Source organism: Ixodes scapularis, unplaced genomic scaffold (genome assembly GCF_016920785.2).
Source record: "Ixodes scapularis isolate PalLabHiFi unplaced genomic scaffold, ASM1692078v2 PGA_scaffold8__174_contigs__length_109621045, whole genome shotgun sequence".
Taxonomy (NCBI): Eukaryota; Metazoa; Arthropoda; class Arachnida; order Ixodida; family Ixodidae; genus Ixodes; species Ixodes scapularis.
In genome coordinates, this window is record NW_024609883.1 from 101,043,761 (window position 1) to 101,062,139 (window position 18,379).

The following is an 18,379-nucleotide window of genomic DNA, read 5'->3' on the forward strand; positions in this document are numbered from 1 at the left end:
GACGAGTCTTTTTCGCTGCTTCAGCCTGCAAATTTACGAGGATTCAGTACGTTGTTCCGTTGCCGCCGCTGACTGTAGTTCAGCCAGCACTAAACTAGGCACACTTATATTGCCGCCGACTGCAGTTGCAAAATAAGAAATTTTTCGTTGAGAAATTACACATTTTGAGAGAAATGTGAATGACAACAGAGTCTTTATTAACACACAATTTGGGAAGAGGCTTTACTTTGAACGTGCAGATACTACAGTAGAATTATTGTGAATGACGGATTTAATATTTGCATTGGACGAGGGAAGTTGTGGCTCTTAGCCGCTGCTCGGTTTCTTTGTCTTCCACGATCTCCTCTTTACGCAACTCTTATCTAAATCCTTCTCGTTTTCTTTATTTACAAGTTATCACACGCTGGCCTTTCTCTACCGCAAAACAATGAAAAGCTCTTTGTTGTAAAAAGTACAATCCTCATAAAAGTTGTGCTGATTTTTTTTTTCGTTTGTTGTGTCGCAGATGAAAGTAGCAGCGAAGGAGAGCGCCCCGTTCGTCGCAGAAGACTCGCGGAGCGCGCCGCGGAGGGAGCCATGTCGGACGACGAAGAGGCGAGTTACTTTGCTTTTTTCTAGCGAGACATTCGCCCTCTCAGACAGAAATATGTGGCACTGCAAACTGATGTCGGCATCAGTGGAGCCTCTCTGCACAATAGCCCCTTGCAGACCAAGAAGAGTAGTGCAAGTCCCTTTCATAAAGCTCTCTGCTACTCATGTTTGACGATTTCCTCCTCTCCACCCTTCACTCTGCTAAACTGGAAAACTTTGTGGGAGCAGCCTTTCTTGCTTTTCTTATATCGCAACAGACTATAATCTACCAATGGACCCGAGGAAATATTTGGATCATTAGCAGGCTCATGATTGACTTCTAGCTGGTGATCTAGAAGTGAGAAAAATGCATTCTCTCAAAAAGTTTCAGAATTGTCTTCAGTGTCCCTGTAGGGAACAAGAGTACAGCTTAGTCATAGCAAGACATCCTGTTCTGTATAGAATACATTCTTGGTCTTCTGCAAGCCTTGAAGCAATCGTTCATGTATGTAGACTCTTACTGCCACTTCCGGCGAGAATGGAATTGGTTGTCGCTAGGGTCGCATGATCATTTACACCAGCCAAGAGGAATGATGCACCACCCGCGAGGAAGCCTCTCTGCTGTGGTGGCACTAGTGCGATGGTCGCCACCTAAAGAGGCTACGAAATCTGCTAAATTTGCGGATGGTGTTTCGCTTACTGAATTTAGCGGGCTGGCAAAACAAATGTGACAGAAAACAGGTTCATTCAATAGATGTGGCAGCCAAAAGCAAATTCTAGGTTTAAAACTCCGAAGGCATCTCTTGTTGGATGGATTAGTCCATTGCCCCCTCTGACTACTCACCCAGATCTTACAAATGCTGGAGTTTTCGTCGCACTTCCATAGTGAAGGTGGTAGTCCAAAAGCCTATTCTAGGTTAAAAACGCCATTGCTTATTGGATACGGACTAGTCCATTGCCCCGTCTCTTACGGTCCTCACGTATATTCGCAGATGGTGGAGAGCATAGAGAACTTGGAGGACCTGAAGGGCCACACGGTCCGGGAGTGGGTCACCCAGCTGGGGCCCAAGACGGAGATCTACAATCGCTTCAAGAACTTCCTCCGCACCTACGTGGACGAGCGGGGCCACAACCTATACAAGGAGAAGATCCGACAGATGTGTGAAGGTGAGCCAAGCTGCCTCCTCATCCGCAGCCGGTGCGGTCCGTACATCGTCTGAACGGGTGCCGTTTCTTGCCAGGTGACCTGGCAAGAACCAGCACAGTGATCGACAATAAATGGTCACCCCAGAAAACCTCCGTTCTCTGAAATTTCTGACACAGTGTCTCGGTGTACAGTGCTAATGTAGAGCAGGTGCTGCGTAACAGGTTTTTGTTGCATGTCAAGGGTACTGTAGGTGAAATAAGTATGTTCTCTGTTCTTTGCCGGGACATGACGGGTGTAGGTTGTCTGCTTGGCACGTCAACCCCTAATATCTCTCTTCTACTCTTTTTAAATCAACAACATTGCCGCTTTCTGCGTCACCCAGAGAACAAGCACAGCCTGGAGGTGAACTACAACACGCTGGCGGCGGCAGAACAGGTGCTGGCCTACTTCCTGCCAGAGGCGCCCACGGAGATGCTGGTGATCCTGGACGAGGCCGCCAAGGACATCGTCCTGGGGATGTTCCCGCAGTACGAGCGGATCACTGGGGAGATCCACGTCCGCATCACCGACCTGCCCCTCATTGAGGAGATACGTAGCCTCAGGTTTGTACAAGAACGCCCTACTAGTCCACCGACTTAGACGTATTGCGTGCATACTGAGTAGTGCATTGTTGTGATGGTAGTACACTACACTGGGCACTAAATGAAGCTAGAGTTCTGGATGGTTACAAGGACATTACGAGTTCTTAAGGCCAGGTCACACATGCAGTGCAGTGCCGAGATGGCGCTAAGTCAGTGCTGCGTTAACGGTAATGTCAGCATTGACTCGACCCTGCGCTGTGTATTTACAGAGAAGAAAAAAACCAGGTCTTGTGCAGCAGAGCATTCGCACAGCGCTGTCATCGCACAAAGTCGGCGCTGTTTCTATAAAATGGAGTTACTGTGGTGCCGCATCTGGTAACAGAGCAGGCCTTCATACATGTTAAACACATCGGGGCTCAGTAGCTCTACACATCTGGCCAGGTTGCAAGCCAATCTTTTTTCGTGCACTCAAACGCGTTGCGTTTGAGCGCATTTGACTGCGTTGGGGATGCGAGTAACCAGGACATACCTGCTTCATGTACCATGTGCCAAGCTACTCCTTGCCTTGGTTGCCACGCTTCCTACGAAGCATGGCAACAGGAAAAGCACCACCGACACAGGAAAAAAACAGAAAAAGCTCCGATCCGACACCGACTGTGTGCGGTATCATAGATAGGGTGCTTCTCTTGATGATAAGCTAAAATGTAACCCGAAAGAATTTTGGAAATACGTGAGAAGTTCGAACAGAGATGGGACAGGCATTTCATTTATCAGTGATTCAGGACAATTAGTAGACAATGACGCAAACAATTAAAACCTATTTAATAGCTACAGTGGAATCTCGTTAATTGAAACTCGCGAATAATTCAAACTAACATGCAGGTCCGGTCCTATGTGTTCCTAAAAAGGAAACTCTCGGTAATCCAAAACTTTGCATTATTCTAACAAAGTTTGGGTCCCCCTCGGGATCAAATTATTGAGATTCCACTTAATTTTGAAACCGTATTTTCACCACCTATTGTGCGTGACCTTCCTGATACCCCCGCATGTCTTAACGACAGTATGTTGGATATTGAACTTTGTCAAGGTGGGATTTTTAGTTTGCTAAACAAAATTGATGCACACAAGGCTATTGGCCCTGATGGTATACCTTGCCGTGAATTAAAAGTGTGTCTTGGCTTTTTCCTTGTTATTTTTTATCTGTTCTGTTTGATAGTCCGTTGTCCTGTGGAAAACTGCCAAATGAAGGGAAAATAGTGCATGTTGTTCCTGCTCATAAAAGTGGTAAAAAAAGAAAGCCATTTACAACTCCCTGTAATGCCGAATTAGAGCGCAGCTCTTGAGGAAGAGGAGGGAAGGGTACTGGGGGGGGAGGTCACGTGACCTTGGGGGTCACATGACGATGACAATGACAATGATGTCATCAGTGACGATGACGATGCGGATACCGATGATGTCATTAGTGACGTCACTGATGACGTCATCAGTGATTATGACGTCATCAGTGATTATGACGATGACGATGCGGATGTCTTTGACGTCACTGATGACGTTATCAGTGATGATGACGATGCGGATGTCGGTGACGTCACTGATGACGATGCGGATGTCGGTGACGTCACTGATGACGATGCGGATGCCGGTGACATCATTGGTGATGATGACGATGCGGATGCCGGTGACGTCATCAGTGACGTCACTGATGACGTCATCAGTGATGATGACGATGCGGATGCCGGTGAAGTCATCGGGGGGGGGGGGGGGGGGGGGGGGGGGGGGGTCGGTCACCTGACCTCGGCGGGGGTGGGGGGTCACGTGACCTCAGGGAGGGGGTCACGTGACTTCGGGGGGTCACGTGACCTCGAAGAGGGGGGGTCACGTGCCGCCTCCCAGGTCACGTGACCCCGGGGGGGGCTTGCGCGGTGCATTATGGGACATTTCCCATAATGCACCGCTCGGTTACGCTGACGCCGCTGAAGCCGGAAACGGGCGCCTAAGAGCTGCGCTCTAAAAATATGGTAGAAAACTAGAGGCCAATCTTCCTTCTTTGTGTGTGTGCTCGAAAGTTTTGGAACGTACAATATACAGTCGCCCGATAAAACATCTCGACAGAAACAACTTTTTTTAATTTTTTATCAATGTGGCTTTCGAAATGGTTTCTCGTGCGATACTCAGTTGGTACGCTTCTGTCGCAATATTTCTTTTTCTTTCGATAAAGACGTACAAGTAGACTGCGTTTCTTTAGACTTCCAGAAAGCATTTGACACGGTTCCCCGTAAACTGCTTCTACACAAAATAAAGTTTTTGAATATCCCTGAAAATATTATGATTTGGCTTACTGACTATCTTCCAAATAGAAAGCAGGGTCTTTTAGTTAAAGGATAAACATTGTCATATTTAGATCTAACATCAGGTGTCGGTGCTAGGTCCGCTTTTATTTCTAATTTATATAAATTACATTTTGACAGAAAGGTCAAGTATTCACCTTTATCCGGACGATTGTGTATTATGCGGCAACATAAAGCCAGATTCAGAGTGTCTGATGTTGCAGGGAGATATTGATCGTTCATTGAGATGGCGCGAAATATGGAAAATGAAATTAAATATTCCAAAATGTAATCAGATAACATTCGCCGGAAAGCGACAACCAGTTTCCTTTACTCATACGATTGACTATGTCCCACTACAAAAGGTGAACAAGGTAAAATTCTAGGACATTCATTTTTCGCTAAATTTGTCTTGTAGATGTAGATTTCATAATGGTTAAAGCCAACCGGGTGTTACATTTTTTTAAGGAGAAACTGTTGACACTGTCTCACTGTAAAAAGCACCCTGCTTTTTTTCTGTGAGGCCTATTCTAGAATGCACCTGCATGCTGTGGGACCTTAAAGAACTCTACTTAGAACAGAAAATTGAGCAAATACAAAGCAAAGCAATTAGGTTTGTTACAAAAAATTACACTTACAAGCAAAGTGTTAGTGCCCTTAAATGTCAATTAGACTGGGAACCATTAAACTCTAAAAGACAGCGTCTTTGCCTAAAAGTTTTACATATGATGTACATGATCAAACTGGGCTGGATAAATCTAAATTCATCGAAGCACCGCACTTTGTATCACGCAGACTAGATCATTCTAAGAAATTTAGAGAGTTTACAGCAATGACCAGTGTATTCAAATTCTAGTTTTTTTTTTTCATTACTATTAAATAATGAAAAAACTTGCCTGATGGCACTGTTCTGATTTCATCTACTGCCCTTTTTTCGGTAAACTATCACGTGATAGTTGGGTAGAACAAAAGTTAATTTTTCTTTTTGTGAATGTGCGTTTTCAGAGTGCTTGGTCTACAATGCTGTGTTTGAGTCGGCTCTGTTTTGCAAGATCCCTGTAAATGTGATGATTGATAAGATCAGTATAAAATTACATAGAAGTACTTTTTTTTATTTTTTCAATTGCTCAACAGAGTGATATGCATGTCATTATGCCTTTGCCTGTACCGAAAACTTTTTTGGTGGCTTTATTTTAATACCAGTGTGGATTCCATTTTGTTGAAGTTTTATGATTTTGCAGCGCAATTTTGATGTGCAAACTTGCTTGCTTCTGTGTGATTTTGATGGAGTGTATTTCTCATACAAATGTACCATCACCCCCCCCCCCCCCCCCTGCAGTAATGCCTCTTGGCGTTGCGGGGTAACATATAGTAATGTAATAAATAAATAAATGACTCGTGGTCATTCCTCAACACAATGCAGCCAAACATACTTGAGCGCAACTGGGTGTATAGGCCTCCTGCGATCTGGCCTTTAACCTTCCCAGTATGCAATCTAGTACAGTAAAACCTCGTTAATTCGGAACTCATAGGAACATCAAAAATGTCAGAATTGTCCAAAAGTCGCAATATTGAGAGGACAAAGAAAACTGCGCGAAATTGTTTCCCTCTGACATACATTTATTTCGGGAAGAAATCTGTTATTGCCGTCTGCTTTCTGGACGACATTTGGGCGGAGGCGACAACTTTCCTTAGCGCTGTCAGGTGCTCCACCACACTCGCACTGTCAGAGCTGCGCATCCCATGCGCTGAAGATCCACCACAGTAAGGTTTCTTCTACTTTTTGGGTGCACCACCTTCCTCAGCCGCTTTCTTTTCGCGTTGAACTTCTCGCTCTCGAAAGCCTGTGGGATCTCGGCCTCATTTTCCACGTACGTGGCCAAAGTGCTTCTCTTGATGTCATACCTTTTCATCACTTGTTGTGGAGAGATGCCGTCCTTCAAGGCCCTCAGTGTTTCCACTTTCGTTCCTGAATTCTTGGCCTGGTACAGCTGCAATGGAAAAAGAGTTGCACCACTGACTGATGACCGGAGCGGCAAAATCGCGACATGCGGCGCTATTGTTGCCGAGCGCCGATAGCGAGAGTGCCAGTCACGTTGCACGTTTCAACGCGGGTCTGGCCGGCAGAAAATTGAGGGATGAGATAGCTGTTTAAATGTGGGCTTTAGGATGGGCTGCTTTCTGCCGGCCACCCCCGCGTTAAGGAATGGAATGTGACTCACTCTCGCTATCGGCGCGCTCGGGAACAATAGCGCCGCATGTCGTGATTTTGCCACTCTGGTCGTCGGTCACTTGTGCTACTCTTTTTCTGTTGCAGCTGCACTTCTGTTGCATCCATGCCAGGAGACTAGCGTGCCAACGCACGGCAATCCAGAGCAGAACTGGTGTGAAACACGGAGAACTGAAAGAGCGAAGAACCATGGGAAAAACCATGTATGCATCTCGGATGGATAGCGGTCATCATAGCGCGCCCACTGTTTCCGAATTAATGAGCGTTTGGTCCCATTGACTAATACACATGTTTGACGGGACCGGATCGGCAGTTCAAATTTTCCGAATTAGCGGGGGTTAAATTAAGGAGGTTTTACTATATTGCAAAATTCAGAATGGTTATTGTGAAATTGACAAATGAAGGGGATGCCAAAATCAATGTTCAAATATGCAGTGCCGTGAACTCACTGGCGGGCAGGCTTTGCAGGTTGAGCAGGCAGTCTATAAAACAAAGCTCAGCCGAGCATATGTTTCGTGCTGCTGCTCGAAATAAATTAGCAAAAAGAATTATTTCGGCCTAATATCTGGGTTACTTGTTCAGCTACGTTTGTTGTGTTTGCCAGCAGAGACTTTCACTTAAAAAAGACAGCGAGGACCAAAATTGTAAATCCAATAACTTTGCAAAAAGAAGTTATTTTGGCTTAATGTCTGGATTACTTGTACAGCTATGTTTGTTGTTTTGTTTGGTCAATTTCGAAGCAAATCAAGGACCCAAAAGAAAACCCCGAAACTCCCTTTTACAATTTTCCAATCTAGATTGCCTGGGTCTACATTTGGAGCCATTGCTACATTTTCCGGCGTGTCCCTGCATATTCCGGCGTGTTCTGAGACATTTCCGTCCACGCAGGCAGCTGCACCTGAACCAGCTGGTTCGCACGGCCGGAGTGGTGACGAGCACGACGGGAGTCTTGCCCCAGCTGTCCTTGGTCAAGTATGACTGCGGCAAGTGCAACTATGTCCTGGGACCCTTCGTCCAGTCGCAGAACCAGGAGCTCAGGCCGGGCTCCTGCCCCGAGTGCCAGAGCCTGGGCCCCTTCACCGTCAACATGGAGCAGGTGAGAGCTCCGTCGTCTGCTAACTACTGCCATCGTATTGACTTGACAAACTTGGGGTCCTTCTGTGAACTGACCCTGCGTGCCTACCTTCCTGTCGATCGTGTATGTAGCACCAAGTACTGGAAAGTTGGCAGCCAACTTTGGGCCAAGTGAAACCCACTCTGAGCCGGCATTGCACATCTGTGGCCGAATCTGGGCTGATATTACTCACTTGTTACTAAGATTGTGCTGTCATTGCCCGCATGTTTCCAACTCTGTGCCAAAAATTGTTCGCCTATTGCAAAATTTGTGCTGACATTACCATACCTGTACCCAACTATGTGCCGATATCACCCACCTCGGATCGACTTCTTGGATATTTTGCCCATGTACCGCCAACATTTTCCATCCTTTGCCGACTTTATGCCAATATCGCCCTCCTGTATGCCAAGTCTGGGCCGACATCTACCACGTAGCACAGAGTTTGTGCTAATATTGCTGTCATGTTGCTAACTCTGAGCTGTTGCCCACCCACTTCTTACCAGCTTTCTGCTAATGTTACCCACCTACCAACCTGGTGCTGACATTGCCCACCTGTTGTCAATGCTGGGTTGACATTGCCCACCTTTGGGCAACTCTGGGCTTTACATTACCTACATGGGGCTCACATGAGCCCCCTATGTCATAATGTACTTTTACTGTTAATGTACTAATGTACTGTTATGGTTCGTGAAAGAGGCCTGGAGAATGACAATGCACAGAAAGTGTTTGTTCCCCTGAATGTGCTTCACAGATGATCCTTGGCATATGCGAGGAGCGATTGGTCATGTGCTGCAACGAGGTAGCATTTGTGCGAAGAATATTTTCCCTGCCTCGTGGTTGCTAGGCTGATTTAATAGTTTGCAGCAAAAGTATGCATAAATAACCAAACGTGACAGAAAAACAATGTTTTTCTGTCATCGCCGCAGTCTGTCGTTCTTCTGTCATTTTTTGTCGCATCTGTCGTTCTGTCATCACCGCAGTCTTGGGCAATTCTACAATTATAGGCTGTACCTCGTTTCATGGAGAACTCGATGCTGCAGGTCTCATATGTCGGCAGTACACAAATGATTGGAGCAGATACGACGCTCGTGGTCACTGGACTCCAGTGAACGCCTACATTGTGAGAACAGGGTGACGTCTGTCACTCGCTTCTGCTTCTCTGGTGCTCATTCATTGGTCTCAGGTTGCCAGTTCACGAGTTTAGGCTTGGTTTACTAAGCAGCAGTACATTCTCCTCTTATTTTTTTTTTCTTTTTCCAGACTGTATATCAGAACTACCAGCGCATCAGCATTCAAGAGAGCCCGGGGAAGGTGACAGCGGGTCGTCTGCCCAGATCCAAAGATGCCATCCTTTTGGGCGACCTGTGCGACTCTTGCAAGCCGGGAGACGAAATTGTACGTGAGCCATTTTGTTTTTCTCTCTAGGCTCCAAACTACTTCTGGATGTAGACACGCACTATCGAACAGGCCCACAACATGTTCCCATAGGAATAAACTTTAGCCCCCAACCAGGATGGTCGCGCTTGTGAATCGATCCTTTAAGAAAAAAATAAAAGCAAGTTGGGAACACTTTTTCTTTTTTATCTGCTCTAAGATAATGGAACTTTAGCTATTTATGAAGTTTTGTCTTCTCTTTTCAAAACCGTTTTTAGTTTTAATGTTGGTTCTATAGTTTTGTTTTCACAAGCAGAAACATGGAGAAAGGTTTTTTGTGCAGACATTTAGGTTCAGCGATTCTTTATAACGAGCATGGTGCAATAGCTCAATATGCTCCCTATGAACATTTGAACGGTATTAGCGCACACGTATGGAGAAGAGAGAAAGAGATAGGAAGCGCTCTTACCTGTCTCTTCTCCATACGTGTGCGCTAATACCGTTCAAATGTATAATTACCGACTAGCCCAGTTATCAACCCTTTTACTGCTCCCTATGAAGTGTAGAGTGCTAAATACCTAGCCAAAAGCTGCGTACAAATTTTTAATTTAATTAGGAAAAATAAAGACGTTATAAAACCTTTTAAAAGTTGGTTAAATTTGCAGAAATATGATTAAGATATTGCATTTATAAATAAATAGCAGCACTCTTTGTGTCCTCGAGGTAGTGCACAAAAAAAATTCCAGTATGGTTGGAGGATTCTAAGTACCAAAAACTGTTTGCACAGATGTGAAGACATCCCAAAGTTGCAAATTGAGAGAAGTGCATTCGGAAGTTCGAGAGATGTAAACTGTCCCAATACGGCCAGAACATAGCTAAGGTGTTCAGGTAACATTCAGACTCAATAGACCCGTCTGGCACTGTATGCTGCGACTTTTCTGGCCCCTCTTGCACCGCGTGCTGTTGGACATCAGCTATATTAGCTGTTCCTCCCACGTAGGCATTTCGGTTTTCTCAAGGTTTTTTTTTCACATCTTTTTGTCGTGGCGGCATGAACTTCCTTGCTAGCGAAAGTCTCGTGGTGCATTGGTGCTAGTAGGCCATGAATCGCGCAGAAGTGCAGATGTTGACGGCTTTTAAGCCGACAGCAAAACTCGTGCGAGCTCCCGCCGTTGTAACTTTGCTTTGCGCTCCTACGTCGATCTGACATGGCACGTGTCGACGAAAACATAGAAAGGAAAGACCCACTTGGGGCACTTGCTTTTCTCAGTGTGGTTTGAGAGACGATGAAAATCCCTTGCATTTCCCAGCCAACTCCCAAACGCTTAGAAAATCTGCACTCTTGACAAACCGGGCAGATCACGCTGATCACAAGCATCGTCAGCACATCGATGTCGCACATCACTGAACTTGTACACCCTTAGTCCCGTGTTCTGTATTTGTTTTCGAAGGACGCAATCTTTCTCTCCACTGCGCAAACAAGCATGAACAGAGCATAGATTGTGTCGGAACAGTCGGCGTTACAGTGGTTAGGCTTGGCAGACTGTGATAAACTTTCCTCCACTGTCGTTCTCCACTTGTGTTTGCACCACCTTTCTTTCAAGTTGCGTTTGTATCGGTAGTTCCAAACACGAAAGTCATGGTTTTCAGTGTAGTCTGCCGCAAATCGAATCGGAAATATACATAGAAAGTGCTGCTGTCCCAACCGACAGCCCCTCGAAGGTGGTGAATAATCGCATAAACTTCAGATTTTTCGAGCACCGTGAGTCAGTTAAACCGTTTTTTGTTTGTATAATAAGGATAATAAAGCAAGCAATAAGAAAAAAATCAACAATTTTCTAAATAAATTGGGATTTTTAAACCCAAATCTCCCTTTAATTTGCGAAAGCAGCTGCATGCAGTGCTGATTGGCCAATCTTTTGATTGGTCAACAGCTTGCTGTTGAATCTCACATGAGAAGCAATTCACACGTTCCAACCAGAGTACTTTTCTTCCAAGATCCAACGTTCAATCATTAGTTTGTGCTTACTACATACTGGCAGCACCAACAGCCCATGTTTTTAATTAGGTATAGCCATCATAAACGTGGGGTACTGTAAAGGGTCATAAAAACGAGCACCATCAAAATTCGGTGTTCGTCGTACCGAGGAGACAATGCCACGGCACATCTGAGCTCCAACTTGTTTTGTTAGGTGTGAATGCAATCATTAATCCAAGTGTGCATGTGCACCACTTTCTTGTACTAAAAACAAAAGTTGGTCTTCTCTTTCCCTCCAAAAATGACAGGAGCTGACGGGTGTGTACACCAACAACTACGACGGCTCGCTGAACACGGTGAACGGGTTTCCGGTGTTTGCAACGGTGGTGATGGCAAACCACGTGGTCAAGAAGGATGACCAGATGGCCACCAGGCACATGACGGACGACGACACGCGCCGCATCTTGGCGCTCGCCAAGGACGACAAGATTGCCGACAGGGTGGGTGCTCGAGATCCCCGAAGTGGCGGGAGAGTAGCCGGTGGACGAGCAGAGAAAGAAAGTCCGGTTTACGCTGAATTCAAACTTTATGTGGGCTGTTACAGGGTGATATAGGATATTCTTCTGCCAATTTTAGCGAAAAGGGATTGGTATCACATGACACGGTCACGTGATACCATCTCGATGACATCACGTGATGTCATGGTTACATCATTGTCACATGATAGATGACATCACATGACATAGAAGTGACATCACATTACACGCTCACATAACCCATAACAGCACCAACCGCGTGATCGTTGTGTACCCTTGTTATTGTATTTTCGTCACAACTTTTTGCTGCCCTCTAGGCCAGGGGTTCTCAAACGTTTTGGTCCTGTGGAACCCCAGAAAGCCTCAAAAATTGCCGCGAAACCCCCCCCCCCCCCCCCCCCCCCCCTCTCTCCTTCTCCATATTTGTCGACCAAGAGGCAACACAAGCACAATCGTAGGGAATTTCTTGTGTTGCTTCTCATATATCCCCACCATATCAATCGCAATGTCAGTACAAAGTGAGATGAAGGTGCTTTGAACAGTCTTGCTGCCCAGCCTGCAGCATGGGGAAAGGAGGGGGGTGGTGTGTAATTCGGGTGTTTGCGAAACCCAGTTTGGGGGGGGGGGGAGAACCCGTGCTCTAGACATTGAAAGGGGCCCTGTAAGCATTTTGCTTTAATATTTCCTTTTTAGGCATTTGCATTTCAGAATGTGATTCTAGCTGCTCAAATGTTGTGTTGGAGTTGCAATATTGAACTTGATTTCTAGCTGCATCGCCAATGCTATTTTCGGTATGGCTTTACCCTCTACTTTTGATCTGCAGGCGTTGTCTGCTAGCCGGCCGGTTTGTCTGCTGGCATTGTTTGGCCTGCATTGTTTGCTTACTCCAGTCTTTTAACTTTTTTTTGTTGGTGTTGTCAGATGACTGGAATTCCTTTGATTTATCAAATTTCTTGTTTAGATTATCTGCTAATGATTTACTTTTGTCTCCTGGTGCTGTCTACTGATTAGATTGTTTCTCTGCTTACGTGATCATTAGCTTACTTCATTAGCCTTGCCCACTAACAAAGCCTAATGACATCTTTTTGCTCTGTCTACTAGCTAATACCTTCCGTATGCCAGTAGTCACCGATAACTGACATTAAATACTCTACGAGTATTGTTCTCTTATCATGACCTCATTTTTGTGCACTCTGCTATTTAGCAGTTTGCCTCTGCGTCTTCTAGTGTGGCTTCATGATTGACCTTATCTTCTGCCAGTGTTGTCTGATGCCTTCTGCTGTTCAATTATGGAAACAGTAGTCTTTTACAGTAGTCAGGCTTTTGAAAGTTGCACCATAAGATGGATTTTTTTTTTTGTTGACTAAGTTTAGATGCCCAGTGAGACCAGGAGTGATGTCTGGTTCCTTGTTATCCTTCAGATTATTGCGAGCATTGGACCCTCCATCTTTGGCCACGAGAACATCAAGCGAGCCATTGCGCTCTCTCTTTTTGGTGGCGAACAAAAAAATCCAGGTGAGAAGAGACCTTTTCACTGTTCTCAAAAAAAGATATCCGCTGGGGCGTCTCAGGATAGTGACCAGCTTTCAAGGTCACGAGTCATCATAGCAAGTTTAGGAACACGAAATGTAGTTCCAAGGTTACTACAGCTTCAAAAGAAAATAGCCTGTGCCCATACCTCAGCTCGAAGTCATGGAAAAACAGTTGGTCAAAACATATGCTACCTTCAGACAAACTTAGTTCAAGGTCGAAAGGTCGGGGTCCCAGGGATTCGATCGCTGCAGGTGATTAGTTTAGAATATGCTCACAAAATGTATAAATTAAGAAACGCTGTTCTTACTACAAAAACCCCATAACAAAATCCGAGTCGGACAACAGAAGTGTGTGTGTGTGTTTTTAAAGCAACACCTGACGTATGCGACTTGATATTACATCAAGTATTTATGTCTATCTCGATAACAATGCCAGAGTTTTTCATGGGCTAAAAGGAAATCAAAATGCAATCTTTCTGTAAAGACTAGTATGGTTAAATGGCGTGTTTTTGTAATTATGGAGTTTCTGGGGACCTACATTACCACAATTTGTATTAGTAATAATAAAATGAAGACAATTTAATAAATAGTTTTTTTGTTGCTTATGATCCAATTTCAAATGCACAAACAACTAGGGCAATCTGAAGTTGGCACATTATCCTCACTGGTGCCAATTGCAACATTCTCAATTAAAAAGTTATTAAATAAAAATAGTGTAAGCATTTTAGCTAGTCTGAGAAATTTACGTAAAATGACATCAATTGTGGGTAAAGCACATGGTTATATCAAAGTTGCGATTTTTGGCAATCAGAGAAACTTCTTCCAAACTCGCCGCTGGTGCCAATTACAACATTCTCAATTAAAAAGTTATAAAAAAAAAAAAAAAAAAAACCCTGAAATACGAAAAGCTAATTCCGTTGTTGTTGCTTTAATTACAAAACCACCCAGAACCTTTCTTTTCTTTAACTTTTAGGCGCCTCTGTTTTGCCAATCCCAGCCTTTCCAGATCAAAGGAACGCCCACCAGCTTGCATGTCTGCTCATTGCAGTACGTTTCATGGCTGTTGGAAGACCGGTGAAACAGTAGCATGTTTTAGTATTGCGTATACAAGCGAACACAAGCATTTTTTGTTTGCGTTAGCATTGCATGTTCCCCATTTCGCGTGCACGAAGCCTAAAATTGCAATCTTGGATTGGTGCATGGCAACGACGCAGATGTGCAGCAGGAAGCACACAACTCTGACGCAAACGCACAGCACCTGCATTTGCTTCTATACGCCATATTAAAACTCTCTCGTAAGGTAGAGTCACATGCTGGCTGCAACACTTCATCGGGTCAGTGAAGTGTTGTTTGCATTCAGAAATGACTGTTCGGGAGCCACAATCGCAACCAGTTCTGCCGTACCCGCTATTCAGAACCGGGGGACCCTCACTAGAGCGCTTCCCGTTTCCGTTGCGAGAGGGCGAGCAACAAGCTGGGGGCGCGTGTATGCTATTTTCAGCCACCCCTTAGTCCAAGGTAGAAAGGTCAGGTCGCCGTAACTCAAACGCATTTTCCCGTACCCTTTCGCTCGTCCAGGCCAGAAGCACCGGGTGAGGGGCGACATCAACCTGCTGATCTGCGGGGACCCTGGCACGGCCAAGTCGCAGTTCCTGAAGTATGTCCAGCAGGTGGCTCCGAGGGCGGTGTTTGCCACGGGCCAGGGGGCGTCTGCGGTGGGGCTCACGGCCTACGTCCAGCGCAGCCCCGTCACCAAGGAGTGGACCCTCGAGGCCGGGGCCCTCGTGCTGGCCGACAAGGGCGTCTGCCTCATCGACGAATTTGACAAGGTCGGGCCGGTTTATTTCGGGGGGGGGGGGGGGAAGGGGGGGGGGTGCTGCACGTTAGTGCAGTACCTGGAATGCGTCTTTGTGTCTAGGCTCGCATCGGACGAAGCAAGTTTTACTGGCGCATCTACTTTGCGACACAAACCTCTTCCATGTTCGCATACGTTAACTGCTGAAACCAGAATGGCTATTGTTTTGTCATTGATCATTATTAAAATTTTAATTTTCTCGTATCATCTAGGCATAACGTTGTGCGTTGGTAACATGTATTTGTCTTTAAATTATGTTGAGAGTACTAACTGAACTTCGTGGAACCATTTAGCTGCGAGAATGATTCGGTGCAAATCGGAACTACCAGAGCGAAGTTTTCGGTTGTCATAATCGCTACCACGGAGGGGGTCACTGTTGCATCCCTGATCGGCTGCTGCAAGTTTCCTACCTATTTCCCACCCATTCCGGGTATCCCAGCAATTCTCGATGCAGACCCAATCCCAGCAATTGGGGGTACACAAATATTGTGTATTAAACACGCATTTTCAAAAATATATACAGATAAACAACAACAACATTAGTAATGAAATGTCCCTCTAATGGCACGAACAAGAAATTAAAAAAGGAAGAAAAACAGTAAATATGGACTTGGGCTGGGCGGCGCATGCTATCGCCCATTACCAAGAATAGCGTCATCAACATCTATCTATCCATCCGGTTATGCAATTCTGTTTGTTCCTTTTTTAAATGATTCAGTCCCAAATGTGTGTGATGTGGTTCCAAGACATACAAACTTCTTGAATGCCTGTTCATTCGGGATTGACATATACCGTGAGAAAAATGTCAACCTTTAGCGCTTTCTTGTTGCAGATGAACGACGCCGACCGTACCAGCATCCACGAGGCGATGGAGCAGCAGAGCATCTCCATCTCCAAGGCGGGGATTGTGACTTCGCTTCAGGCACGCTGCGCTGTCATTGCAGCAGCCAACCCCATCGGCGGCCGCTACGACCCTTCCATGACCTTCTCCGAAAACGTGCGTCCGTCTTTTTTTGCGTTGAGTGAGGCCGCTGCTGTTTTTTTCTTAAAACTCGTACGTGTACCGCAACGAAAGTTGCATCGTGCCATCAGGGGTGGATTTATGGGTCAGGCATGGGGGGGGGGGGGAAGGGTTTGTGGTGAGATGCGATGCGGGCAAAGTGTTCCTCAGATCTATTTTGTTTTAATATCTGCCATTTTACAAAAAAACTAAACAGCTCTTACAAAAAAAAAAAAAAATTATGTTTCATTGTTTGTTTGTTTTTTTTCGAAAAGGGAAAAGAAGGGTGGGTGACTTCCTACCATTTTTTTCTCTTTTCGAGTCATGGATCACGAAGCTAGGAAATCCTTGCATTGAACCAGATCCCAAAACAAAGGATAGATCATGGAACATGAACCACTAAACTCGGTTGTCTAAAATATCTGAACTACGCACACCTTCTCGGTCGCCAGTTCAGTTCAGTCTTTTGAGGATCGGCTTTGGCTGTCTCGGTTGCCGTTTAGTACTTGTCGTGAACCGTTGCCACTAGTTTGGATGCTTGTCGGCCCTCTGGCACAGCACGGCCTATGTTGCATTTTGCGCCATTAAACACCTAATCATTGTCGTCATTGTCAGCCCTTACTCTGCTAGTTCTGCTCTTCATTTGTCGTAAACGTCGCGCTTATGGTTTTTCAGGTGGATCTCACAGAGCCTATCCTTTCCCGATTTGACGTTCTGTGTGTCGTCAGAGATACAGTGGACCCCATCCAGGTGACTACTTTCGTTCGTGCATCGATCGCGTGATCACATCACCTTTTTACAAGCTGGCAGGACTCTTCCTAGGCATTGTATATCAGAAACACTGTTGGCTGCTGTCATGCTTGCAACAGACTACTATCAGTCTGACAAACAAGTTGCGCAAACTATTAGAGTGGGAAGAACTGCTCGAAGCGTAAATACCATGACGTAAACACCATGACTGAACACTTTTTTCTTTCTCTTTGTTTAGGATGAGAGGTTAGCACGCTTCGTGGTGGAGAGCCACATGCGACATCACCCCAATGCCAACAGCACCGAGGATAATGAGGACTCTATGGAGGAGGTAAGGAGGCAAGGTTTTCCCTCATTGCCGCTGGAGAATTTCTCTCAAGAATCACTTGAAAGTCCGTCAAATTAATCCCTGCTTTCTATGCCCCGGCAGCAGTGTTGTTGGTGTTCAGGTGCAAAAAAGTTTGGTTTTGGGGAGGTTTCGAAGTATGCTCGACAAAATAAATTTCGCTAAAGGGCACCAAAACTTTCCAAGCATCCTCGCAATCGAGAGATGTGCGCGTTACGAAGAAACTCCTAGATTTTTTTTCATATTTCCTCGAGGATACTGACAATTGTAGAGGAAAACGTTAAGCGAACGCGACTTCGTTGTGGCACGTACTAAGGAAATTTGTGCGAGCGCATCCCCTTGGCATATCTCCTCAGGACAGCCAGAGGGAGCTGGAGGAGGGTCCCGAGAAGATCCCGCAGGAACTGCTGAGGAAGTACATCCTGTACGCACGGGAGAAGGTGCATCCAAAGCTGCACCAGGTGGATCAAGACAAGATTGCCCGCATGTACAGCGAGCTGCGCAGGGAGTCCATGGTGAGAGAGCACACCTCTGTCACTACGGTGGCCTGATTGGCGACTCAAATGTGACAAAGGGAACGGCCTTCTTGACTTTGGGGGGGTAAAGACGGGTGCAGAACGCTGCAAATCGTATGCGCTGACGTCGGTGGTTTGCCGAGGAAAGAACGAGAAAGGGAGCGACCGAAAGGCAAAGGAAGAAAGCCGACGGTAGCTTAGACGTGTTTTGTTTGCTGCAACGGTAGTTGGAGGACTCGTCAACGTGGCGTGGCGTCCATTACGCGGGGTAAAATTTTTGCATTTACACACTTCGTGCAAATGTTATATTAGGTATCAATATGACACTGCAAGGTAATGTGGCACGTCTCCACTTATGGAGGCGCACCCATGGCTGGTTGGGGGCGCACCACAGTAACCATGTTTTATAATCTGCGAACCTTTTTAGAGCGCTTTTGGCGTGCCTTTTGCCGAAGGAAAAGGGCCTTATGAAGCTTTTCTTTGGCATCGTGAAAGCTAAGCACTTTCGCGATTTCACTGTC

General features: G+C 45.7%; 1 protein-coding gene across 2 annotated transcripts in view; it reads left to right on the plus strand.

Annotated features, from left to right (window-relative positions):
- The window catches only part of LOC8027113 (DNA replication licensing factor mcm2), a 33,324-nt gene that overhangs the window by 9,067 nt on the left and 5,878 nt on the right, over positions 1-18,379 (plus strand). For both annotated transcript variants that reach the window (XM_040205491.2, XM_029966118.4), the window contains exons 4-15: positions 506-594; positions 1,563-1,737; positions 2,100-2,319; positions 7,744-7,951; positions 9,233-9,367; positions 11,633-11,824; positions 13,282-13,375; positions 14,971-15,221; positions 16,080-16,244; positions 16,923-16,997; positions 17,236-17,328; positions 17,700-17,858. In XM_040205491.2, coding sequence (XP_040061425.2) covers positions 506-594; positions 1,563-1,737; positions 2,100-2,319; positions 7,744-7,951; positions 9,233-9,367; positions 11,633-11,824; positions 13,282-13,375; positions 14,971-15,221; positions 16,080-16,244; positions 16,923-16,997; positions 17,236-17,328; positions 17,700-17,858 — 1,856 coding nt within the window. The remainder of the gene's footprint in view (positions 1-505; positions 595-1,562; positions 1,738-2,099; positions 2,320-7,743; positions 7,952-9,232; positions 9,368-11,632; positions 11,825-13,281; positions 13,376-14,970; positions 15,222-16,079; positions 16,245-16,922; positions 16,998-17,235; positions 17,329-17,699; positions 17,859-18,379) is intronic.